The sequence below is a fragment of the Equus asinus genome, chromosome 15, assembly GCF_041296235.1.
Source record: "Equus asinus isolate D_3611 breed Donkey chromosome 15, EquAss-T2T_v2, whole genome shotgun sequence".
Lineage (NCBI taxonomy): Eukaryota > Metazoa > Chordata > Mammalia > Perissodactyla > Equidae > Equus > Equus asinus.
Window position 1 is genome coordinate 46256446 of NC_091804.1, and position 26309 is coordinate 46282754.

A 26309-nucleotide genomic window follows, 5' to 3' on the forward strand; every position below is an offset into this window, starting at 1 on the left:
CTGGGCCTGCTTAGGGCTTAGAAAGACTGCGGCGTAGTCGGAAGTGCTGGGGTGGACTTGTGGCTGGGCCTGAGTCTGCTCAGGACCCGCTGGAGGACGGGCTGCCAGGGGTCTGCTGGCAGCCTGCTGGGGCTGGGGCCAAGGCCTCTTCCTGGAACGGCTGTCAGGAGCGCTGTGTTTCCTCACTTTGAGGGCAGGCCCCGCTTGGGGACCTGCCCGGGTTTGGGGCCTGCCGGGGTTTGGGACCTGCCCGGGTTTGGGGCCTGCCGGGGTTTGGGGCCTGTCCGGGGTTTGGGGCCTGCCTGGGATTTGGGGCCTGGCCAGGGTCGGCCTGCAAGGTGGAGGCCTGCCCGGGGGTTGGGGCCTGTAGCTTGGGGCCGGGCGAGCGGGGCCTGCTCGGGCCGGGGCCTGCCGGGGTCGGCGCCCGCCGGGGTCAGGCCTGTGGGCCTGCTCGGGGTCGGGGCGCCCTCCCTCCGCCCCACCGGCCCGGCGCCCCCTCGCGCCCCGGGCGGGCCCTGCACGTCTCGCGAGCGGCCCGGAGCGGCGGGGGAGGCGGGGCCGGGCGGCCGGGCAGGGCCGGGGCGGCGCCGAGGCCGGGCCGGAGCGGGAGCCCGGGCGGAGCGGGTGCGGCGGCCGGGGCGGGGGGCGCGGGCCGACGAAGATGGCGAACGTGGGGCTGCAGTTCCAGGCGAGCGCCGGGGACGCGGACCCGCAGAGCCGGCCGCTGCTGCTGCTCGGGCAGCTGCACCACCTGCACCGCGTGCCCTGGAGCCACGTCCGCGGGAAGCTGCAGCCCCGGGTCACCGAGGAGGTGAGCGGGCCCGCCGGCCGCCATGCGCCGCCCCGCCGGCGAGCGGAGGACGCGCGGGGGCCGGGCCGGCGGGGAGGCCGCGGAGGCCCCGCCTCGGCCGCCCGGCGCCCCCAGCCCCCCGCCCGCCGGCCGCGCCCGGCCAGGCCGCCAGCCGAGGCCCGGGCCGCCTGCCTCAGGAGAAGCAGAAGACCAGGCGCCCGTCCAGCGGCGGTGGCCGTGCCCAGCCCCGCCCTGCGAGGCCGCAGGCCCTGCAGCCACCCAGGCCCCCAGGCTCGTGGGGAGAGCTGGCAGATGTGACCAGCCTCTGAAGAAGTGCCTTCGAGGGGCTGTGCCCTGGCAGCCCTGCTGGGGGATCGCCCGCCTGCCTTGCAGAACCCCCGTGGCAGTGCCCACCTGCCCCCGTGTCAGTGGCACTTGGCTGGGTCCCACCCCAGTGGGGGTTTCCAGCGTTTTGAAGTAAAGCAGCCCCCAAACTGGCCTTTTACATCCCCACTGCTTAATCCCACAAGGGTGGAGTTGTGCCAGCAGACACACACAGCTCTAGCAAGATGTGACACTTCTTCATTAGGGATCATGGGTGCCCGGGGAAGCTGCACAAGTGCCCTTTTAGCAATGCCAGCGTCCACACACAGGCACGGGGCTCCTGGCATGCGGACTGTCTGAAGTCTGGTGTGTGTCTCTTGTCTCTCCCTTTTTGATCCAGCTCTGGCAGGCTGCTCTAAGCACGCTCAACCCCAACCCCACGGACAGCTGTCCCCTCTACCTGAACTATGCCACCGTGGCTGCCCTGCCCTCCAGGGTGAGCAGGCACAACAGCCCCTCGGCCGCGCACTTCCTCACCCGACTTGTGCGGACCTGCCTGCCGCCGGGAACCCATCGGTGCATTCTGGTGAGTGCTTCTGAGAGAGGATGGCCCCACGGGGCCCCTGAGTGCCAAAAGCCATCCTAGTCATAACAGGGAACATGTGTCTCCCTTAGCTCAGCCCTCATGCCTGGAGAGCACTCTGGCCCAGAGTGTCTCAGAGGTGCACGGTGCTGCCACAACCGGACACTGTAACCCCTGCTTTGCAGACAGGGAAGCCGAGGTTGGAGAGGCTAAGCCATTTACCCCAGATTGGTTTTGGTGGCAAATCTGAGACTCAGACCCAGCTTTCCTGAGCCCATATCTCTTGTTCGTCCCTCCATGTCCTGCCTCCCTGGCTCGGAAGGCAGTGGACAACATCTGGTGGGTGACGTTTTCTTTTCTCATGTAGCGAGACATTGGTTCCGGGAAGGCCCCTGGGCTGTTGGCTTTGTTGGGGCACCTCTGTCCAGATTGTATCCACAGTGGCCTCTGACCCAGCTGTGAGGCCCCAGCACTTCCTGATCGCAATTCCGGTGGGTTTGCTCCTGTGTCCTGTGCCCCTCTTTGCCCCTCATCGTGGCTCTGCCTCTCTCTGCTGCAGATGGTCTGTGAGCGGGCTGATGCGTTCGCCTCTGCCTGCGCCCTGGCCCGGGCTTTCCCGCTGTTCACCCACCGCTCGGGTGCTTCCAGGCGCACGGAGAAGAAGACTGTCACGGTGGAGTTTTTCCTGGTGGGACAAGACAACGGGCCAGTGGAAGTGTCCACTTTGCAAGTGGGTGACTGGAAGTTCAGACTGTGTCCCCAGGCTCCCACGAGCGGGGCAGCCGAAAGAGATGTTGGGAGAGCTTTCTCTCCCACTTACTGGTGGGAGGATGGGAGGGCCGCTGTAATTCCTGAGAAGGCCCCAGAGGCTTTTCTGAGCCCGGGCAGCGGGCTCCCTCGCCCTCAGGGTGGTCTTTGTTTTCAGGATTCACTTATGTTCTGCCAGTGTTTATTGAGCACCTAAGCAGTGCCAGACGCCTTCAGGTTTTAATACTAGTAATCCTGTCCATGCATATATCACATTACCCTTTATGGTGTACTTTTACAGATGTTATTTCATTTGCTCCTCAGAAGAATCCTTTTGAGACAAGGCAAGGCTGGAAGTGATCTCCAACTTAGAAATCCTTGCATGGGCTGACTGTTGGGTTCCCTTCCCCATGGCGACTGTCCCAGACCCTGTCACTGTGGTCTCACCCTCCCTACCTCCAGCCCCCATTCTAACAGCCAGACACAGCTTGTCCTTTCTCCTGCCTCATCCTTCACTTCTGTCTCGGGAAAGCTGTTGCAGTCAGTCCCGAGAGAGCACCCCTCCTCTGTTCTCTCCTCCCGAGGTCTGTAACTTCTCCCTGTCCACCTGGACTCTTCTCCTTCGAAGGAGGGGACGTGCTCTGACCTCTCCCATCTTGAAACAGCTCGTCTTTCTCCTTCTCTTCATCTCCAGACTTTTAAAAAACATGGTCTAATTGCTTTGCCTTTCTTAACTCTCTTTTCCCCCTCAGCCCACCAAAATCTAGTTTCCACCTCCTTCCTGACATTGTTTTTTTAAGGGCCCTGTCTACTGGACTCAAACATTTATCATCCTTCCTTGAAGCCACCACCCCACCCAATGCCGCCCGTCTTTCCCAGTCTTCCTCTAGCCGAGGCCCAGCATTCTGACCTCACTCCTCCTCTCTGGGCGGTTTCAGCACCTCTGGGCCCCATCCTGCAGTTGGACAGCAATGACTACTCCTTCCTTCTAGCTCCAGGGAGTTCCTTCTGAGTTCCAGGCCCACCATCCATCAGACCCCAGGGCTGGACGCCTAAGCATCAAGCCTAGATTCACCCACCTCCTCCAAGCCCCGCTCCTCCTGCCCTCATCCCTGCCCCTCCTCCCCTCTCTCCCTCCCTCTCTTCCAGCAACAGGGACTGCTGTCCCTTGGCCTTGCCACGCTTGGTCCTGCTCAGCTTCCCTCTCCATCCTGCTCCAGGCCTGCCTGGTCTCAGTCTGGCTTCTGCCCACATCCCTTCTCCAGGGAGGCCTGGCCATCCTGTCTAATATGGCTCCTCTCACACCAGCAGGCCCTCTGCAAGCTGAGTACCACCCCCACCTGACGTTATTTATCTTTGTTTAGCTCCCTTTCCTGGTGGGACAAGACAACGGGCCAGTGGAAGTGTCCACTTTGCAAGTGGGTGACTGGAAGTTCAGACTGTGTCCCCAGGCACCGTTATTTATCTGTGCTCCGCACTGGAATTGGAGCTCCCAGAGGGCAGGGACCTGGTCTTGTGTGCAATAATCCCAGCACCAGATCAGCACATGCCGAGGGCCAGTGGGTTGGGGGTCTCCGTGGCTGCTACCTTCCATCTATCCTACTCTGTCCACTGCTTCTGCTTTGGGGCGCCCCCACCGGTACCCCACTGCTGTCCGGGACCATTGCAGCACAAGGTCTTCCTGCCTCTGCATGCCCTCCCTCCAGTTCCCCCTTCCCACCACCTTACAAAGGTAGATCTGGCCACGTGAGCGCCAGTGTCTTCCAGGTGTTTGTCGGTATCAGGCACTGCTCTGAGCACGTGTGCGCACACACGGATTGGTTTACTTACATCTCAGCAGCCTGTGAGATGGATCCTATTATTATTGCTGTTTTAGAGTTGAGCAAACTGAGGCTCAGAGACATTAAGTGACTTACTGGGGCCATGCCAGCAAGGGGTAGAGCCAGGTTCTAACTGCGGCCGCCGTCTGTCAGCCCTCTTTCCCGTCTGTCTTGGATCTTGAGCACATGAGGTTCTGACACCCCGTGGGGCCTTTTCCTCCTTAGCCCCCATCCAGGTCCTGGTCCCCTCTGGGTCCCTTTGGCCTCTCATCCCCTCCTCCTTTGTAGCACTTAATGGAATGGTGTGTTGTGACTCTCTGCTGGACCTGAGTCCCTTGGATATCTTTGGATTCTCAGAGTCTAGCTTGGAGCCTGGCACACAGTAGGTGCTCACATAAATGTGGATGGAATGAATGAATAAATGAATGATCCTGCTTTGGCGATGAGGAAACTGAGGCACAATGAAGTGCAGGCTCTCCCCCAGTGCCATGCGGCTGTGCTGTGGTGGAGGGGCACTGGGAGCCTCCCCGGCCTCCCCCGCAAGTGCTCTCTGCCCTCTTCCCCGGAGCTGCGCTGCGCAGAGGAGCTCTGAGCTCACCAGAGGTCTGTGAGGCGAGCGCCTGGCCTCCTCTGAGACAAGTCTCAGGGCATTGACGCACTTCCCAGACAGCAGCCCTGGGCTGCGTCAGAGATGAGCAATGGGTCTCTGTGACGCCCACAGACAGGGACCCTCGCCCTCCCAGAGGAGAGTCCACTGACAGGCGGCAGGGACCACAGGGGCGCATCTCATATCTGAGCTGTCACGTCTTGTGTCTCTGCCTTTGAGACTTGGGGGTTTAATTACCTTGGGACAGGCAGAGGCTCTCGCAGTGATGCGACAGGGTCTGGGAGGTGGCTGGGCTGGCATTATTGACCCAGAGCCTGCCCTCCCTGACACTGTGGGACTGGAAAAGGTGATGATAAACTTGATGCTGTCTGCACCCCCGCTAAATCCGTGCTGCTTTTCTCTTTTAATATCGCCTCTTTCCTGCGTGCTGGGAAAGGCAGCCAGGCCAGCCTGCTGTCTGAAGCTCAGGAGTGGGTGGAGGGGATCGAGGTGGGGCAGGAGGCACTGTGAGACTCAGTGAGAGCAAGGTGCTGGGGGCAGAAGTGAGGCAGAGACAAATGAGAAGGCACAGAAGTTCCAGGGTCAGGGCTGAAGCAAAAGCAGGACACAAGCAGCCAGTTTCTGGGACAAGTGTGACTTCTGCACAGGTGCATATCCCCCTGTCTGGAGTGCCTCCCGCTGCAAGGCCGAGCATGGTGGGCGGGGTCAGGCTCCTGCTCCATCCGGGGCACTGGGTCGAGTGTGAGCTGCATGAGGCAGGTCTGTCTGTGTTTTTCCCTCTGTGCCCTGCGCCCAGAGCAGTGTGGCATCAGACGACCAGGAAAACAAGGGTGAGGAGTCTATGATACGCTCACACGGGGCACCTGTGAGAAAAACACCCCCACTCTGGGCTGGAGGACGGCTAGGAGGTGCAGCGGGTCCAGGGACTCAGGACATAGAGTGCTTTTACTCCCTTGAGAGGATCTGGAGAAGCTTCTGGAGTTTATGGCCTTTGAGAAGTGCCTCAGACGACGGCTGGGATCTTGATGAGAGAAGGGAGGGTGTGTTGGTCTGCTCAGGCCGCCATAAGAAAATACCCTGGACAGGACGGCTTCACCAACAGACGTTCCTCATGGTTCTGGAGGCTGGACGTTGAGGTCCGGGTGGGTTCCAGGAGGGCTCTCTTCCTGGCTTTCAGATGGCCGCCTTCTTGCCACGTCCTCACATGGCAGAGGGAGAGAGGGCTCTGGCCTCCTCCTCTTGTAAGGATACTCTGGGCCCATCACAGGGCCCCCATCCTCCCCATCCTCTGCGCCTGATCCCTCCCGAAGGCCTCCTGACACCATCACGTTTTGGGTGGGGCTTCCACACGCGAGTTTGGGGAGACTCAACCTCTCGGTCTGTAACAGAAGGCAACGCCTCCCCCTGAGAGAGGGCATGGGATTGGCGGAGGCCGGAGGGAGGAATGCCCAGCATGCATTCAGGGCCAGGCCTGAGGGCCACCTGCCACCAGGATGAGGAGAGGAGCAGGAGATGAGGCTTGGAAAAGAAGGTGGGCCCTACTTATACCAGGTCAGGACGCCAGGCTGGAGGGTGACTGTGAAATTCTGGCAGTGGGGTGCGGAGCCATGTGGAACTTTCTGTAGATTGCTCAGTGGGTCACGGGCACTGAGGAGCGAGAACAGGCGGTGTGACTCCCCTCCACCTGCCCCTTGCTGCCCTTTCAGCAGCTGCACAACCTTCCCCCGGTAACGCGTGCGTCTGATGCCTTTGGGTCCCTGGGGGAATGGATGAAGAGGGACAGCCCCCTCACACCTGGTTCCAGGGCCCCAGTCACAGCCTTTGGTTCTTTTCTAGTGCTTAGCAAACGCCACGGAAGGCGTGCGGCTGGCAGCTCGTATTGTGGACACACCCTGCAATGAGATGAACACAGACACCTTCCTAGAGGTTCGTGGCCCTGCGGGTCATGCCAGGGGTGGGGCCAGGATGGGACGGGTGTCAGTAGACCCCAAGGAGAGTCAGAGGAGACCTGGGGGCTGGCAGGGGACAGTGGCCACAGTCTCTGCACCTTGCAGGGGAAGCCTGGGACTGCCACAGACAAAGTCCTGCTGTCCGCCCAGCTCCATGGGGCCTGCAGGCCTCAGCTGAGGGCGTGGGGAAGACAGAGCCTCCTTCTCAGGCCCCTCTTCGGGACTCTAGCCATGAGCTGCAGGAAATTGCAGAGTTTGGAGGGCGAGCCTGCTCTCCTGGGTTTAATCACTCTCAAAGCCGGGAGAGTTGAAGCCTCTGGCTCCCACGCCTGGTTCCTCTCCCGCTGCACAGGCTTCGGCTCGTCCTGGCTCAGACCCTCGGCCTCTCCTTGACTTCAGCTGTTCTCACGTGCCTTCTTGTTGTTGTTTTTTCCATGAACATGTCCAGGAGATTAAGAAAGTTGGAAAAGATGTGGGGATCACCCCAACCATCATCCGGGACGAGGAGCTGAAGACAAGAGGATTTGGAGGTGTGTGGGGGCTGCTCCTTTCCGGTCTTGGCCTCAGGGAGAGGTCCAGGGTACCTTGGGTGGCAGGGTGGTGGTAGGCCACATGGTATGTTGTCCCACGCTGCATCCTGAAAGAAACCAGCCTGTGTCCAACCCCAAGGCCAGGCCCTGGGAAGCAGACCTTCTCTGGGGGAGAAAGGAGGCAGTGATTCAGATTCTGGAAGCCGCAGGATACAAGTCCGTCCTCCACCCACACCCTCTCCAGCCTCCTCACGCGCTGCTGTCCTGGCTCCCTGGGCCAACTCAGCAGGGCCTTTCTGTTCCTCGAATACACAAGTTCACATCACATCAGGGCCTTGAACTTACAGCTCTTTCTATCTAAAATACTTTCCACCAAGATACTCTCTTTGCAGGGGCCATCATCCCCTGCATATCTCAGCTCAAAGCCACCTCCTGAGAGCCCTCCCTGATTACCAGGCCCATCCTCCCCAACTCCCTGGGCATGGGAGGTGTGGTGACAACTAGGACAAGGTGCTTTCAGACTGGTTGGGGGAGAGTCACTGTATTTGTTATCCATGGTTGCAAAACAAATTACCGCAGAAGGTAGCAGCTGAAAGCAACGCACATTCATTATCTCACAGTTCTGTGGGTGGGGAATCAGGTCTGGCTTAGCTGGATCCCGGGCCCGGGGTCTCTCCCAGACTGTGATTAAGGTGTTGACCAGGGCTGCTGTCATCTGAAGGCTCAACTGGGGCCAGTGATGTGCTCAGCAGGGCTCACTCACAGCACTGCCAGCAGGCCTCAGGTCCTCACAGGCTGGTCCTTGTCACGTGGGCTTCTCCTTGAGTGGCTCACAGTGTGGCAGCTGCTTCCCTCCGAGTGAGGTCTCTAAGCAAGAGAGCAAGAAAGAGCAAGCAGCAACATAGAGGCCAGGTCTTTTTTTGTAACCTAAACTTGCAAGTGGTGTCTCCTCACTTCTGCTCTATGCAGAAGAAGTGAGACAAGGTCCTGCCCACACTTAGGGGGACAGCATCCACACCGTCATGAGTACCCAGAGGTGGGGATCACTGAGGGCCATCTTCGAGTGCCTACTGCAGACACATAAACCGGTTACAAGTGGTGGGAGAGGCCACTCCTATCAGGGAAGGCTCACAGAGGAGGTGACATTTGCAGTGGGTCTTGCAGGACAAGTAGGAGTTTGTCAGGCAGCCATTATTGGCTCTTGTCCTGGTTGTTGTGATTGTTCAGGTCAGTTATTGGGGAACCTTGAGGCATGGATGCTGCCCACAGCAGGACATGGTTTTCTTGAGAAGCTGGGGTGTGTAAACTGAACAGCAAGGCAGTGGTGGGTGCGAGCTTGGAAAGGGTGGTGCAGTTCTGAGTACGTGGAGGGTTCAGGGAGGAGAGAACAAGCGTGGGCTGGAGCAGCCTTGAAGCATTATCCAAAAATCATTTCATTCTGCAATTCTGTTCATTTCTTTCTGGGAAGGATACAATATTTTTTTTCTCAGCGGGTTTTCTTGCCTAACAGTACTGTGCATAGAATTTGTTCGCAGTCCCAGAGCATTGGAACTAATTTGCATTCCCCTCTCATGCTGGCCAGGGGGCCGGAGCGGGGGCAGGGAGCTCAGGCTTAGACAGTACAGCTCTCCAAGAGAAGGCAGTGGATATTTCTGGGGGGAGAGCTGGGGTTTCTGGGGGGCTGCTGGAAGTCCTCTGTTCAGTTCAAAGTGAGCCCAATCGCCCCTCTCCCTGTGCTTTCTGTAGGAATCTATGGTGTTGGCAAAGCCGCTGTCCACCCCCCAGCTCTGGCCATCCTCAGCCACACCCCAGACGGAGCCACTCAGACCATTGCATGGGTGGGCAAAGGGATCGTCTACGACACTGGGGGTCTCAGCATCAAAGGGAAGGTGAGGTGTGGGTCTGGCGCCTGGGCGCGTCCTGGGCTGGGGAGGGCTCCAGGTGGCCTCACCAGCTCTCAGAGGCGTCAGAGGAAGGCAGGGAGGTTTCCAGGAGCTCGGAGTTGGGGTGTGCCTTTGGGGAGCCAGGTTCAGGAAGAGAGTCGATGGGGCCAATTCCCCTTCTGAGCAGGAGATGATTTCGTGCCCACACTTCAAACAGGAGTCTGGAAGCAAAAAGTCTGGACGGGATCCAGAGAAAAGCCACAGAAATGATTAAAGGGCTAGAAAACAGAACCCAGGGAGGCACGGTTCAAGAAGTCAGGTGGTTGTGTGAAGAGAAGTGTGTGGGGTGATGCTCACTGGCTGCACGACCATCTGAGGTTTCCATGGAGAGAACACTCAGAGTGGTCTGCACGAGACTGCTGAGAAAGCTTAGGCGCCCTCATTAATGCAAGGGGAATTTGGACTCAGAAGCAAGCTCCCTGTGAGCCTTGCCTGGGAGGCTGGGAGTTCCAGAAGTCTTTCCTATGGATGGATGGCCTTTTCAGTCCAGCCATCTCAGGAGGACAGTACATGAGGACCACCTGTCAGTGTCTGCCCCTGGATGGCCTGCCCTCCTCCATGCTCAGCACGTGCAGGGCCCGCTGTGCACCAGGAGCTATGCTGGCACCAGGAATAGCAGGAGTGAGGGTCTTCATCTGCTCATCCCACAAACTCATATTAAGCGGCTGCTGAGCACCAGGCCTGAGCTAGTCTCAGGGGCAAAGACTGGGAAGGAGCAGAGGAGTGAAATTTATGCCCCAGGAGATCTGGAAGAAGAGAATCAAACATCCCAGAGAGGGAGCTTTGGACAGGAGAGGACAAGCTAAGCTCATGCGGAGCAGACATTGAAAACTGGCAGCCCACATGGCTCACAGATGTGTCTTGTTGGCCCAAGTGGTGTTTTAAAATTTGAATTACTTACCAACATTTAAAAACAGGAAGAATTCTCACAAAAGACTAGATTTCTGACCTTTTGTGAACTCAGAAGATCTGGCAATGCTGGTCCTATGTTCCCAACTGGTGGTGTTTTGCTGGAGCCAAGTGGCAGCTTCCCCCATGGATGTAGTTTATATCCTCCACTTTGCCGCAGGCCCCACCACTCTCTGTCACCTCTCTGACATTGCACCCCAGTGCTGTTGCTGCTTAGGGCAGAGCTGTGCGGCTGCTTTTTGCACCTCTAGCCTGTCTAGTGTGAGTGGCACCCAGAGTGGACGATCTTTTTTTTTTAACATCCCTCTTCCTCTAAATAACAGAATTATTTTCAGGACTAATCAGGAAATGAAACGAATAATAATAAAGGTTTAAAAAACAAATACCCATAGTGAATTCTCTTTTATTGAATTCTGTACATATTATCATGCTGGTAAAAAATTAAAAATAAATATTATAGTACAAATGAAGAAAACTAATGGAGTAACACTTAAATAGCATTAATATAATTTTTTTAATAGAAAAAACTTATGCCTTCGTATTGATCTCTCGTGGCAGTGAATGTTAGCATTATAGTTTCTGTTTTGGGGCCTTCGCTTCTGCAGATTTGTCACTGACTTTATCAGAATTGATCTTCACACCTCTGTGTTCACTAGACAGACAGAAGTCCCAGATTTGTCGTCTGTCTTCATTCACAGTCGATCCAAAAACAGTATTCATTTTAATTTTGAAGAGTTTCTGTCACATGAAGCAACCGATATGCAATACTCAGGAAAAGTCACTTGGCAGAGACTGCTGAAGTCCCATTTCCCAAGAACCTCCAGAAATTGCGAGACTGTCCACGTCTTCAGTGCTCTGAGATTGATTCTAGCAGCTTTCAAATGTCTGTGGAGTCAAAGCACTTTAAACACAACTCCAGTTGTTCACATGGACTGAAGGAGGCGAAGAGACGAGCTCATTGCCCCTAGGGTTGGAGCCACCGTTTGAAGGCAGAATGTGCGACATCGCAAGACCTGCAAATGCTGGCTGCATCCACAGGCAGACCCCACAATCCTCACCTGTCAGGACTGTTCTCAGAATGAAGGCGCGTCGCTGAGTTTGTGCATGTCAGGCTAGCTGTGTAACTGGCAGTTATTAGCATCCATGTAGAATAATGTTTCTAAAAGGATAAGTAATTAAATTGGTGGATTTGAAGCTTTTCACAAGTTTTTTTTCAGGAGGAATATTTTGCCACTGATGACAACAGGCAAACTGACTTTTAGTCGGTTTATTATTGTTTTTAAATTCTCCACAGACGATGCACCCCCTCTAGCTGCATCTGGTCCTGGCCACCCGCCCCTCCTGCGTTTGACCCCGGCTCGTGCCCTGGAGGCAGCTGAGTTCCTGCTGGTAGCATTGCTGGCTTGTTTCTCTGGGGATCAGATGCTTGTTTTGGCCGTTGGCTTGTTAGAGAGTCAGAGTGAGAAGCAAGGCTTCCTGGGAATTAGTCATTTTGCTGTTGGTCCTGATTTTGTAGGAACAATCACAGCTCCATTTCCAAAGATTTCCAAGGGAAATCAGGATCAGCATGAACTCACAGGTCTCAGATGTGGCAGTCTAACCCCTTACACTCTTAACAAGTACTAGTCCCAAAGAGATTTTGTTTATACGGGTAATGTCTGCTGATATTTGCCCTACTAGAAGCTAAAATTTGGAAATTGTAAATATGTTTATTAATTCATTTAAAAATAACAATATAAGCCCATTGCATGTTAATGTAAATAATATAATTTTGTGAAAATAACTATATTTTTCAAGATGAAAAAAATAGAAGAGTGGCATTGTTTTATGTTTTTGCAAATCTCTTTTGTGTCTGCCTTAATAGAAGACAGCTGTGATCTGCATGTAGTTTATTGTGATATGTTATTTTAGTTAAAATGTAAGAAGAAAATCTGGCCTCATTCATTTTGTAGTTAGAAAAGGGAGAAGTATTTAGTACCCTTTTCAGACAACTAAAGACATTCTTCTTTGCTATTACACCAAAACTCAACAAGTGGCAGTTTCTGAAAGGTTAGTTATAATATGAAATCTGAAACCAGATCAGTCAGCTTTTGTACCCTGTTACTTTAAAATCTACTGGTCTATCTTGCACTTTGAATACATGATTTTGTAATATCATGCATAGATCCTTTGGAAAATAGTGTTCACAGAGTTTTGCAGAACCCCAAAATCTTAACACATTTCATTATGTAATATTAAAGAAAATCAGCTTCTTTAATATCACCATCCATCTCATTTAAGAAGTCATTGAATATTAGGAACCTGTCATGGAGGCAAATATGAGTTTTTGAAAATTCTCATTTTTGCTTGAAAGCTCACACATTTTACCATTGGCAACAAATAATGTCAGCTGTCCTGGAAGCACGAGGCTCACTTTGTTCATTTTTGAGAAAACACCTACTAGCTCCCTTAGTGTGAATACCCAGCATGTATCACTTGATCGTCCAAGTAAGAATGATGTTCATGAACAGAGGCTGGTTGAACTCAGAACTCAGACGACCTGGCCCGGCTTCCTCTCTAACCAACCGTCGAGCATCCAGGGGGCGCGGAAGTGCTTTTCCAGGACCTTCTGTTTCACCACACAGAGTATTGAAAACGGATGTACTCAATGGTTGAGATTTTTAAAAGTTAATAATTTTGCTGCTTCAGCAAGGAAACAAGTGAAATTGGCAGTGCTTTATTTTCCTGGAGGGCTGGAAATGAATCCAGTGACTGCTGGCTCATGGGTGCCACACCTTGGTCCGAGCTGTGGCCCCAACCCATCATTACTTTTGCTCCATCCATACAAGTGTCAACCCAGTGAAAAAAGGCAAATACATCTTGGTGTTTAAACGGAAATCGTTTCTTTTTTAAAGATGGGAATGACATATGGGGGAGTCTGCAAAGCTTACACGATCAATTGAGCTCCATCTGCAGTTGGACATTTGTTCTGCCTGTGGGAGACTACGTGGTGACAAGGGGACACCATTTCAGTAGCCATTTTGAGTCATTTTCTATGTGGGCCATTTTGTAAGTGTTTTGATTCCAGATCTGAGGCCCTGTTTTTCCATTTAAACAATCCTGTGCTTCCTCAATTAGGTCAAAAGAGACAGCTTGTTTTCAATAGTGCTAGCTGGGTCATTTTCACTCGACTTAATTGTAAAAGCAGCTCCGTTAGTGTCTGAAAATACTTTCCATTAAAACTCGAGGCTCATGTAATCCGATAAGGATTCAAAAAGTCACTCAGTACATTTCAAATCCAGATCCTTACATCTGATGACCTGTTGTTAATTTAAAATATGAACTTGTCAATTCGAGTTGGGAGCCTATAAAGTGTAAAAACGTGTAACCGCTCTCCACTAGTTTATAGAAAATCCTGTTTGCCTCTGCGGCAGCAGGCGCCTCTGTTTCCAGCGCCTTCTCATTAGACCCGTCTACACAGGAGACTTGACCGGAGGGAGGGGCTGGGTGGTGGGGTGGGATTGGTGATGTGACAGTGACATTAGGGAAGGGTTCACATTAACCCAAGAAGATCATTCAAGATAGTGACATGGAGGAGCAGAGAGAGCCGACACCGAAAGTGTCGCCGAGGCCAGACAGTGACGGGTTTAAATGCCAGTGAGAGGAGGCGGGGCCTGTTCCCTGGGTGGCAGGTGGCCAGGGCAGGGTGGTCTGCTTCAGAAAGGTGGTCTTGGCAGTGACATGAGTGAGGGCAGAAGGCCCACGTGGGAGAGGCTGGAGCAGTCATGTGGTGTAGCGAGGGACATGGCCTGGCCTGGCAGAGAGGGCTGGCTGGGTGAGCCAGACCTTCCAGAAGGGCAGGCAGGAGGCAACAGAAGAAGCAGAGATTTGCTCTTGGGAGATGGGTGGGGGCTTGGTCCCAAACAAAGATGGAGGGAACAGGGGGAGGAGGCAGTGGGGGTGAAGACACATGGTGCCTGGTTTTAACTTGAGTGACTACAGCAGGAGGCCCCTAGGATTTGGCTGTGGATTTGGGTGGGGGTGAGACCTCAGGGGCAGTTGAAGCTTTGGGGCTCTTTCCTTACACCAGGGCTGTGAAAGAAGAGTGGTAGAGAGAGGGCTGCAAAGGGAGGTGGGGGTGTTCGGGGGAGGCCATTGTGGAAACCAGAACAAGACCTGGTCCTCCTGTAGGGCCTGGCTGCCCCAGGGCCCTCTGCTGAGGAGCACATGGGGCTGGCCCAGCTGTGGGCCTGCAAGTGGAGAGCAGAGAGCTTCAAAAGCAAGGAGAGGCCATTCCCATGTGCCCAGCGGCCAGCTGGAATTAGAGGGGCTGAGAGCCATGGTGCTTGGCATGGGGGGCACCACCGACCCAGCAGAGCATGGCGGCCTTGGGGGACAGGCCACTGGGAGAGGCGGGCGGCAGGTGAGCAAGTAACGTATCCAGAGAGCTCAGGGACAGAGAGGGGAGTCTCCGTGGGCTGTCTCAGATGAGGGTCTCAAGGGTGCCTGTCAGCTGAGGGGTGGGAACCAGGGAAAAGGGAAAGGTTGGCACCATGGGAGGGACCCACGGCTGGGCCCCCAGTGGAAGCAGTGGGAGGGACAAGTTGGGGGACAGCACAGGTGGAGGTGGCTCCAGGTAAAGGCCCTGAGCGTGGAGGGAAGATAAGACTCTGATTGCTTCTGAAGCAGAAAGCAAGCTGAGTCCTGAGCAGGGTGAGGCTGATGGGGACAGAGGCTAGAAGGTCGGAAAGGCCACAGTGGGAGCAAGGAGCTCTGCCTGGGCTCCAGAGGATGAGTGGACGGAGCGCCGAGTGGCCATGCCTCCAGCTATGGCTGGAGGTCACAGTACCCGTTAGGGGCAATCAGCCTGTGTGTGGTTTTCTCCAACAGGGCTGTGGTGCCTGGTGCGGCAGCCAAGCAGATGGGGGTCGTGGGGCCACTCTAAGGTGGGAGGCCAGTCCCGACCTCGAGGCAGGGGGGCCAGGGGCCTGCAGGGCATCTAAACATAGCAGGACCTGTGATAAGTGGAGAGTCCAGGTGAGGTAGCCGTCCCCTCTAGGATTTCACACCCCGTCCTGGCCCCTGGAGGGGCCCCCAGCTCCTTGTACCCCCGGGAAGCCTGCTCCAGAGCCCTGTGGTGCTGCCTGGCAACCTCAGGCAAAACTTGGAGACTTCCAGACTCAGTTTCTTCCTCAAAAATCAGGCAGAGAAGTAGACAGAGAGAGGCATTGCAGACAGACCCCCAGGGGGCCGTGGCAGCTGCGTGAAGAGGTCATGGCCAAGCCTCTGAGCCAGGGCAGCTGTGTTGGTGTAGGAGCCCAGCCACGGATAACATGGCAGCTTGGGACATCTCACCCGCATGCCCTTCCTGTCCCTTCTTCCCCTCCTCCTCTTCTCCTCCCACCTGGTAACCTCTAAAGCTCTGTTCCAGCGAAAGGGATCCCGTCGTCTTAGGCTGTCACTTCTGGAGAACACCCACCTGACCAATGGAAGTTTCCTGTGTTCTGTGGGTGCTCGGGTGACCTGGCACCAGGTCCTGTGAGACTAGGGGTGCCCCCTCTGGGCCCTAGTGTGCCGGGTGGGGTGGGGCAGGGCTGGGGCAGGTCAGCATCCACTCACCCCTCTCTCGACCTTCTTGTGCCACCTCAGACCAGCATGCCAGGGATGAAGAGGGACTGCGGGGGCGCCGCAGCCATCCTGGGGGCCTTCCGAGCAGCCGTCAAGCAGGTGAGTGAGATCTCCGCAGTCCAGGGGAGGAGGGCTCCCTGAGCTTCCTCATCCCAGCTCCCTGGGGAGCTGGGCACCTTACTCCTCCTCTGCACTCCCACCTTGGGCCCCTCCCAGGCTCCCAGAGCTTCCTGACTTCTCTCAGGCTTCCTCTGCCCAGGCATTTGGCCTCTGCGTGAGTGTCGCCTTTGCCTGAGGGTGTTGCCTCTGCCTGAGCGTGTCACCCCAGAGCAAGGTGCACCCATGCCTGCCACTCAGGGCCCAGCATTTATGGGGCCCCCAGTAGTGTTTGTTCAATGAAGTAGCCTCACCTAAAACCACATGGCAGGATCAGGTGTAACCCAATGTGCCAGGCCCTGGACTGAGCTCATAGCATAGGTTTTCTTCCCTGACAACCTTTCTCCCCGTCAGAGTGACCCCTGGAAAATGATTTTGCCAGGGCTCGCCCCCTTCTTCACTCGTCCTCAGCAGACACCTGGAGCTCAGGCCAGGAGGATTGTCCCTGAGGGTCCCCCATGGAGTGGGGATGGACTTTAGATTTGCACCCAGGCACCCCATGGAAGCCAGGTCCCCCCTGCTGGCAGGGAAACCCTCTGGCAGAGGGTCCTGCTCTGTTGGAAGCCAAAGGCCGGCAGGAGGGGGTCCTTGAGCTGGGAGGACAGCAGTGACAGCCCACACTGGGCCATGGGGACTTGATTTTCCATTCTCTGGCCTGGGTGATGCGTCCTATGACAGAAGGAGGGCCTGTCTAGTGCCACCTGCTTCTCTTAGCTTTCCATTGTTTATCTTCACATAAGACGCAACCCTTGCCGTCAGCCAACGATCTCCCAGTCACGTCATGGGAGTGCCGTCTGTGCTGGTGGGAACCTGGGGCTGCCATCTTCCTTCTCTGCAAACCTGGCCATCCAGGGTCTGTTATGGCCCAGCAGCAGGGCTGTCCTCTGGGGTTGGAGTGGCAGTGGTGCCAATGGTGGGGGAAAGGTGGCAAGAGGCTGACTGCCAGGCCTCTGGGAGCGACACTGCTTCGGCCCACTTCTGCCAGTGGGTCACCTTGTGTGATTGTAGTCTTGGCCCTGTGCCATTCAGGCCAAAGCATCTGGCTTCACAGGTCCCCACTTATTTCTAAGTTCAACCAAAAGGGGAAGGAGTGCTCTGGAGCAGGCTGCCCCAGCCTGGCCTGCCTGCTCATGCTCAAGGGCGCTCAGCGTAGGGGTGTGGGGAGAGGCTGGCTGGCTTTTGTGGACCATGGCCAGGTAGAAGGGGACTAGGGTCTGCTCTGGGAATAGCCTGCATGACCACTTTGAGCAAAGACATCCAAGGGAGTCAGGGGGACCCCATTCCCCCCCAACCCCCGCCATACGTCAGAGATTGCTGAGACTCACCAGCTCGCCAAGCAGCAGGTCTCTCATCCAGAACACGCCTGGCCTCAGGGAGCCCGACAGTGGGAATCAGAGTCTGAGCAAGGGGGAGCCCCCATAAAAGGGACCGGCAAGTGGTAACTTTGAGGAAACCCCGGTTAAGGGACCCCCAGGTGGTGACTTTGGGAGCCCTGGGTTAAGGGATCAGCAGGTAGTAACTCTGGGGTGTCCTCAGTTAAGGGACCAGCAGGTAGTGGCTGTTCCCTGCCTGTTTGCCCCAAGGAGGTGGCAGGTACTCGCTTGCTGAAGGCTCTTGTATTAAGGATGCTGCCCAGGAAAGGGCCCCTCTTACGTTCTCAGGGCATTGCGGCCTTGTCCCCAGGAACATGGACAGCCACACTAACCAGGTGCGTCACCTCACCTGGGGCATCCGCACCACTAGAGGCCAAAGGCTCTGAAATGGGAGGAAGCAAGGGCTCCCGGGAGGCCCCTCCCTGCCTGCACAGCTGTGATCTCTCAGGGCTTGGGTGAGGTCCTTTGGAGCTCAAAGTCCTGGTGCCATAAAGAGTGTTTATTCAACCAGGCGTAGCGTGCCCTGGCCACCACAGGGAGACTTTCTCTTTAGTGTAGCTCCTTCGGGCCTTGGTGTCATAAAGTGTAAGACCTCTGTTCCCACAGGGGCTACCTGTGCAGTGGGGTTCCAGGGGTAAATTTAAAGTGAAAACAAAAACTAAAAGGTCTTGGCAAGTAGTTTCTAATTGAGGCTGGTCAGGAGTCCAGCCTCTTTCCTGAGAGAGAAGCAGAAACTCCAGGTGGAAGGAGGGCCTCGTCTATGGGGTGTGGGGGCGTCCTCGACTGCCCTGGCGGCTTCTCACAGGGCACAGGGCTGGGGCTTCTCAGAGCTGGGCCCTGCAGCCCACTGGCTCTTGCTTCTGCCCTGCACAATTAACGCTGATTCATCAGCTGGTGGCCATGAGTGGTCTCAGGACTCCTCTGGACCCCTCCACCTCAGGGGTGCTGCAGCTGGCTGCTGAGGAACCCCCACCCCAACAAGGGCTGCAGCCTGAAGGCTCCACTCTTAACTCTAATTTTTGTCGGCCTCTTAAAAAGCAACGTGCCATAATTTGAACCACAAAATAGATAATGATGGTAATGGATATAACCCGCAGAATAAAATAAGAATCCATACATCCATACCAGTAGGAGTAAATTGTTGAATGAATAAGGAAATGGGGGAGGAGAGAACTATTTCCTACAGTGGAATTCCAAGTTCTAACTGTAGAAGGAGTGATGGAAATAGAAAATCACCATTTGGCAAGCTGCACAGTAATAATTGTTTCAGGTAGGAGTGACCAACGGATGCTAAAATCAGAGCGTGAAAGTGTGATAAGAAATGGGATGGTTGTGACTGCAGAGCACATCCATACAAGTATGCACAGTGACTGTACTGCGGGGCACCTGGCAGCCATCACTGTGTCCCGTGGACCTCACCAGGACAGGCACAGAGCCCATGATGTGCCTCTGAGATGAGGCGCTGGGAAGGACACACCCCTTCTCTGAGCTTCCTGCCAAATGCATGCCCTGAGTGTAGCACAAGGAGACAGTGCAAGCACCAAGGTCACCAAAGACAAAAGGCAGACCTCAGAGGCTCCAGACTGAGACAGACAGGTGACGACAAGTGCAGTGTGTGACCCCAGACTGGATCCGGTCACCATGTCCATGATAACTCCCTAGTGTAGACCACGCCAGGCATTTCCATTAGAAGAGTTGCCATCAAGGGTATCCAGGAATTGTTTGTACCATTGTTGCAAAATTGTTTGTAAGTTTGAAATTATTTCAAAATGAAATGTTTTAACCTTTTTAGAAGGGGAGGACGTGCCATCCTGACACGAGGGTATGCTGGGAGCAAGGTGGTGCTAGGTTCTGCCGTGGTAATGGCCCTCCAAGCCTTACTTACTAAAACCCCTGGCTGCCTGCAGGTTTTCAGTCCCCCTGGTGAGCCCAAGACCCGTGTGCCTTGTCCCTGCACCCTGATACCTGGCAACATGAGCCTTGGGACTGCCTGCCCAAGGCCTGCAGTCCTTCTAAGCCGGCCTTCCCAGTGGGTTCCCCACAGCAGCAGCAGGACCCCAAAAGCCTATTAGAAATGCAGATTCTGGCTCTGACCCAGACCTTCTGAATCTGAAATTACGGGGTGGGGCCAGCATCAGGTTTCCACAGCCTGGGGAAGGCTGACAGGGTCAAGTTGGGAACTCTGGTCTCTCCTCACAAGCCCCTGTCCTGTCCTCATGTTCTGCAAACTCCTCTCCCCTCTGGACCCACATCCCTCTCTCTGGGAAGACTTCAGGGCTCCCCTCCTTCGTTGGTGGGTTCACCTCTCTGGCCTCAGCGGCCTGTCTCAAGGGTCATCTTGTCATCATTCATTTGTTCCCAGCACCCACTCCCACCTGGATGCGAAGGGCTGGAGCCCTGGCACAAGCTGGGCTGTGGTCACTGTGTGCTGCCTGAATGTCAGTGATTGGGGGTCTTAGGGAGGGGAGCTCTGAAGGGATGAGGCTAAGGGTCTAGAAGCCCCTGATGCCCTGTTCTCACGCAGGCTGGCTGTGAGCGTGGTAGTGGCAGCCTCAGGGCCTTTGGGAGCTGACAGGTGGCCCAGTGTTATTGCCCCCAGGAAGCCAGTGGGGCTCTTTCCCCCGTGGTGGGTGTTGGGGTTCAGGGCCATCTGCGGGGCTCAGGCTCAGGGTGTAGAGCTGGAGCAGGGGCTGTGCTGCTGTGTGTCTCGGGGCTCGCAGCTGCCCCTAGCCCAGCACAGTGCTTCAGTGCCTGCTGCTGACTCCACCTGCCCACAGGCCCATGTTTGTCTTTGCTGGATGCTCTGCACCTGTGGTTGAAGAATCACCTGTTCCAGGAGCCGAGGAAGATGTTGGATCTGATAGAGCTGTTTGTAAGAGCCCTCGGGGCGGCAGGCAGGAGGCCGGGCACACTCAGTGCCAAGAGGAGATGTGTCTTGGTTAAGGGCTTGTGTCCGGGAGCAGCGGAAGGGCAGGGATGGGTGTGGACCTCTGCTCCGCCTTCGGCTGCCACCTGGGTGAGGCCTGCTTGGGGTTTTCTGAGGCCTGCTCAGAACCCGTGTAGGGCAGAAAGCGCCTCCGCCTGTGTAGTGCACTTTTCTCAGTGTACAAATGTTGCATTTTGGCATCAGAAAACCATCACTTCACACCTAAATTTCCGTGAGGCCAAGTTCTTCCTGACCCCCTGCATATGCATGTGTGTAGTGTTCTGTCATACAGCGAGGCAGAGCCCAGTGGGACACTGACCGCTGGCCACATTTTGTGGACAGGAGGCAGGGGCTGAATGACTGGCCTGCCATGTACCCCTGGTAAGCAGCAGGGCCAGGATTCAAACCCAGCAACCCAGCCCCACGTCTGGGCTCGTCCCTGCACTGCCTGTGCTCTGGTGGGGAGGCTGGGACTCCGCAGGTGTGGAGAGCCTTGGCCTTGGAGCCCGCGGCCAGGACTGCCAGGGAGTGGCAGGGAAGCTGTGCCTTCTGCTCCCTGGAGTTCTGTCCGTCTATCTGGCCATGGTGGGTCCTCTGGCTCGTCCTTCCTCTGCGCATTGCCAGCCTGTAACTGGGCCTCTGCCCTCATCCCCTCCAGGGTTTCAAAGACAACCTCCACGCCGTGTTCTGTTTGGCCGAAAACTCAGTGGGGCCCAATGCTACGAGGCCTGATGACATCCACCTGCTGTACTCAGGAAAGTAAGGCTGGCTGCCCCTTCTCTCACCTGCATCACAGCGCCTGCTTCCCTCTGGGCATGTGGTCCCGTTGTTGGAACTCGCGACCCCTTCCTTCCCAGGGCCAGGCTGGTCAGCCTGGAGCCAAACCCGGCTGAGGGGCAGATTGCACCCTGCTCACCCCTGCCACAGGCAAATCCTCTGGGAGGATGCCCTGTGACAGGAACCCCATGGGTAGCAGGCTGCTTGCTCCCAGGGGTGGCCAGGAGGGTGGGCCACGTCACTGGACGAGGTGTTGTGTTCCCTCAGGGCGTCTGGCTCAGAAGCTCAGGATTCACCCTGCCTTGTGGGGAGGAACCCTTCCCAACCCTTAGGCTTAATGTTCTTTGGGTGTCTGAAGCGCTGCCCCCCAGATTCCCTCCTTGGGGGTCTCCCTGCATCTCCTCCTTGAGTTCAGCCTTTAGACCATTCCTTCTCAGCTGCAAAAGGACACACTTGAAAGTCACAGCAGGTGGCAGCTGGAGGAACAGGTGGCCCAGAATTCAGAATAAAATTCTGGATTCAGAATAAAAAAGTCCATTCGCCCCCTCCCCCTTCCCACATACACACGGGGGCCGGTCCCCAGGGTGACCCTGAGAGGTGCTTCCTCCTTTGCTTTTATTGGAGCCAGGCACTCTGTGCCAACGGCCAGCCCAGTGCATGCTGCCCACACAACCCTGCTCTCCCGTCTTACAGATGATGAAACTGAGGCACAGGGAGCTGGGCAGCTTGCCCGGGCTCACAGCTGGAGAGCAGTGGGGCTGGATTGAGCCCGTGCCCTCTGCTGCCGACCCCGGCACTACATTGCTGTAGGATTTGGAGGCAGCCTGGCCTCCCAGAGGGAAGAGGGGCTCTAAACAGGGTCTCCCAGTTCCAAAGAGACTCACTCCCAGTGCTCCAGGGAATGCCATCCCTGAGCCGGGGTCTCTGCTGTGCCCCAGGACTGTGGAAATTAACAACACCGATGCTGAGGGCAGGCTGGTGCTGGCAGATGGTGTGTCCTATGCCTGCAAGGACCTGGGAGCTGACATTATCCTGGACATGGCCACGCTGACTGGAGCGCAGGTGGGCCCCTTAGCTGCAGCCCCCAGGGAGCCTGAGCCCACCTTGACTCCAAGGGGGGAGGGGGCCACTGTGACTTCATAACCTGGCTGAGGAGGCCAAGGAGCTTATCTGTGGCACCCAGTGAGGGTGCAGGCGGTGGAGCCCGTGGACCAAGGCCTGTAGAGGACAGGAAGCCTTCCACACCTGCTCCACGCTCACGCTCCTCTGCCTTTTCCTTTGCTTCTCCCTGCTGCCCCTCTGCCCCTCTTTTGTTTTGTGTGTTTCTCTCTCTTTTCCCATGGTGGACACTTCCCGTGCGGCTCTGTCCATCTCTCCCTCACCGCTGTGACTCTCCCTCTGTGTCCTCCTCCCTTTCCTCCCATGATGTCCACCCTCCCAGGGCATCGCCACAGGCAAGTACCACGCAGCAGTGCTCACCAACAGTGCCGAGTGGGAGGCAGCCTGTGTGAAGGCCGGGAGGCAGTGCGGGGACCTGGTGCACCCGCTGGTCTACTGCCCCGAGCTGCACTTCAGCGAGTTCACCTCGGCCGTGGCCGACATGAAGAACTCGGTGGCGGTAGGTTTGGAATGCTGCCCGTGCTGGATGGAGCAGGACGGGAGCATCATGGGAACTGGGGAGACAGTGACCCCAAGAAATAGCAGCAGTGCAGATGAGGGTCCCCTCATGAGGCCCTAGATCCATGCTGAGGCGAGAGCATCCAGATGTGAGACATGCGTTTCTCTGGTCTCCCTGCCAGCGCATCCACCATAGCAGCCGCTGAGGGTTTCCTCCCCACTCTGGGGTTTGCCTCGGTTGCCCCCCATCAGCTCCTTCCCTGGCTCCTCACTTGCCCCGGGGGGAAGGCAGACCCCTTAGCTCACATGGAAGGCCCTGGGGTCCCTCTCAGCTGCCTCTCTGCACTGGGCCCTCCTACCCTCCAGGCCCCTTCTTGCAGAGGCGGTGGCTGAGGATGGGGAGTTGAGAGGGTTTGGGGACGTCCACAGCAGGCCCAAGAAGCAGCAGCCCTGAAGGCACTCTTGGTGGAGCCCCTCCCCCCAACCCTCATTGCTGGGAGTGGAAGGGTCACCGTCTGTCCTCCTGTCCCCCCAGGACCGGGACAACAGCCCCAGCTCCTGTGCCGGCCTTTTCATTGCCTCACACATTGGCTTCGACTGGCCCGGGGTCTGGGTCCATGTGGATATTGCTGCACCTGTGCACGCCGTGAGTCCAGCCCCTCTGTGGGTGCCCTCCCCTCTCATATTAGGACACTCCCTCGGCCTGTCAGCCAATGTGCTTTGCCACCCATCCCCTCCCCACTGGCCTGGCTGCTCTTGCCCTCTCATGAGTCCGGACCCTCTTTCTGGCTCCAGTGCTGCAGGCTGAGCGCACTGGAGCACTCTTTGTTGAGGGTCTCACTGCCCTTGGCCCAGCTGTGGTCCATCCAACCTCTGGTCTCCTCATCCCTGGGAACAGAGTGGCTGCTATGTGCAGTCCTGTCCCAACCAGCCCATCTTGGGCATGAGGCCCAGGGCCCTGGGTCTCACCCCTGCCCGCCCCGAGGAGACCTGGGGGTTGGGGCCAGAGCACTCAGCCCTGAGTGTGGCAGGACAGTAGAAGGGGGCGGCAGGGCAAGTGGGGGTCCAGAGCCCCTCCCTGCAGAGGCGGGCTTGCTTAGCGGGTCTGGCTCAGTGGCAGAGTGTTTCCACCCACCCATTGCCCACAGGGTGAGCGCGCTACAGGCTTCGGGGTGGCTCTCCTGCTGGCACTCTTCGGCCGGGCCTCCGAGGATCCTCTGCTGAACCTGGTGTCCCCGCTCGGCTGTGAGGTGGACGCCCAGGAGGAGGATTCGGAGAGGGACTCCAAGAGGCGCAGGCTTGTGTGAGGCTAGCAGCGTCTCCCAGCCCCCAGCAGCACAGGGCTCTTTACCTCACTTTGCACTGATTAATTTTAAGCAATTGGAAGATTATACCTTAAGGTTGGCTTTGGTTTGTTTTTTGTTTTTAATTGTCGTGGTGATGGAAATGGCTCCTTCTTATGTCTTAGAAAACAGCTTAGGGTTTGGCGGGGGCCCCAGGAGAGGGACGGGAGGCATTAGGGCTTGTTTCTGCTTGAGTTACCCGCCGGTCTCCCCGCTACCTTCTGCAGACTGTGCTCCCTCCTGGGGCCTCTGCACGACCTTGGAGCCCCAGGACACAGGGGTGGCCCTGACACCCTTGGCCAGCTGGCCATCACGCCTCCTGCATCTTCTTGGTGCCAGTGGTGGGTGCCCGTGGCCCTGTCTCTGGCCCCAGGCCCGGTGCATGGTACCCACATTACAGAGAGCCCACGCCCCTGCTGCCACCACCTCCAAGCAGCCCACCCCTTTGAAAGGACGGAGGTGACTTGTTTCAGGAACCCAATTTTATGGAGCAAGAGAAGTCTCTACTCTGGCCCCTTAGAATTCACTGGAGGTTGAATTAAATATGGCTGTACCACATCTCATCTTTGCCTCGTCTCACTCTTTCTCCCACCCAATTTTAGAAACTGACATTGAAGCCTGCGGGTGGGTCTGGGGCTCTGGGCTGTTGCCACCTTCTCCCAAACCAGCATCTGGCTTTGAGATGCAGCTCGTGACCTCATTTTTGCAGATGAGAGCCCTGGGTCCTGGGGAGGAGGGCTTTAGGGGTGGAGGGGGGCAGCCTGGGGCCCGGGGCCAGGCCTGCACTGCCTGGGCCAGCTCAGTTTTCTGCGGGTGCGCAGCTCAGACTCCAAGGGGAGGCCATGGGCTTTCCAGGGCTCTCTCATGATCCTGCAGTCACAAGGAAGACTGTCCTGACCCCAGAGCACATCACAAGGCGAGGCCTGTACCAGGTCAAGTACCTTTCCTCCTCACTGAAGCCCCCATGGGCACAGTCCTAGGTGCTGAAGGGCAGGGCCTGGCCAGGATTCAGGGAGACCCCCCCCACCCCGCACCTGGGCCTAGTGTAAGGCAGGTGAGGCTGGCCTCAGGGCACCTGGGAGCCAGCTTCCCCCTAGTTTGGGTGAGAGTGCAGGCAGGGCCTTTGTCCCCTCCTGTGCTCCATCCTAGCGGGCAGCCTGGGCCCAGAGGAAGAAATTGGGGACTTTAGCCCCACCTGGCACATGGGTGGCTGCCCACACTTCTTTTCTTGAAAACAGGGGGGTGAGAATGTGGCTGCAGGACACATGTCCCCAGGCTGTGCTCTGGCCCACTGACTACCTCACCCCTGCCCAAGGGTCCCCAGGCTCCGAGTCTCTTCCCCAGCCCTGGAAATCAAGGTGACTCTTTCTGGGCTTGATCCCAAGCAAATATTTGTTAACTGCCTGCTGTGTGCACAGCCCTGGCTGGGCCTGGAAAAGGCAAGCAGCAGCTCTGGGGCCTGGGCCCCGTCTGGGAAAACCGTGGCCCGAAACGTTAGGTAACAATAACAGCGGTCACAAGGCGGTCGGTGGGCATGGGCTCTCTGAGCCGAGGGGAGGCACGGCTGGCAGCCGGAAAGGCTGGGAGGCTTCATGGCTCATTAGCTTGCTTAATGGCCTTGCAATAGGCAGCTCTTGCCAGCTTCTCTCTGAGATGCCCTGGAGGAGGCAGAGGTCACTGAGGTGGTGCGCCTCCTTCTCTGGGCAGCTAGCAGTGTCTGCTTCCCCCCGCCAGGGGGCTGCAGGATGGAGGGTCAAGGAGCAGGAGATGAACTGAGTCTCCCTTATGCAGGCGCAAAGGTGGCCTCAGGGCCAGGGACGCAGCTGGGGACCAGCTGCAGGCTCAGGGCCTGGCCTGAGTGCTGGCGTCAAGGGTGACCATGGGGGTGAGCCAAAGGCCTTGCTCTCCCAAGGGCCAGGGAAGACCCAGGGCCACTCAAGGTGACTGCATCAGGGGAGTTATCTCTGACAGGCCCATGATGGATGTTTAGGGAAGCAAGTGACTGTCACCTGGCTCTTAGGAGAATGAGGAGGCCACGAGACCTTGGGAGAAGGGCAGCCACCCGTGATCGCTGAGATCCCAGGCTCACTACCCACCCATCCTGGGATGACCGAGCTGTTGCTTAGCCCCCACCCTGGGCATGAGGGGGAGGATTTCTTACCATCCAATCCCTGGCTTCTACACCCTCAAAGCTGGGCTCCAGGAAGCCAGTCTCCAGCAGGAGGAAGAAACTGCAGGCCAAGAATGTGTCCTTGTGAACGTGCATAAACAGAGCTGGGGTGTAGGGGCCCATGGTGCGCCAGCCTGT

At 56.7% G+C, this 26309-nt stretch overlaps 1 protein-coding gene across 1 annotated transcript; it reads left to right on the top strand.

The window, feature by feature from the left end:
* Positions 1 to 562: 562 nt before the first annotated feature.
* NPEPL1 (aminopeptidase like 1) lies at positions 563 to 24564 on the top strand. Its single transcript, XM_044748290.2, has 12 exons — positions 563 to 811; positions 1515 to 1700; positions 2257 to 2427; positions 6708 to 6797; positions 7269 to 7350; positions 9097 to 9239; positions 15831 to 15908; positions 20923 to 21023; positions 21980 to 22103; positions 22483 to 22659; positions 23194 to 23304; positions 23807 to 24564. The coding sequence occupies exons 1-12, from the start codon at positions 662 to 664 to the stop codon at positions 23963 to 23965; spliced, it is 1572 nt and encodes a 523-aa protein (XP_044604225.2). The 5' UTR covers positions 563 to 661; the 3' UTR covers positions 23966 to 24564.
* Positions 24565 to 26309: the final 1745 nt, after the last annotated feature.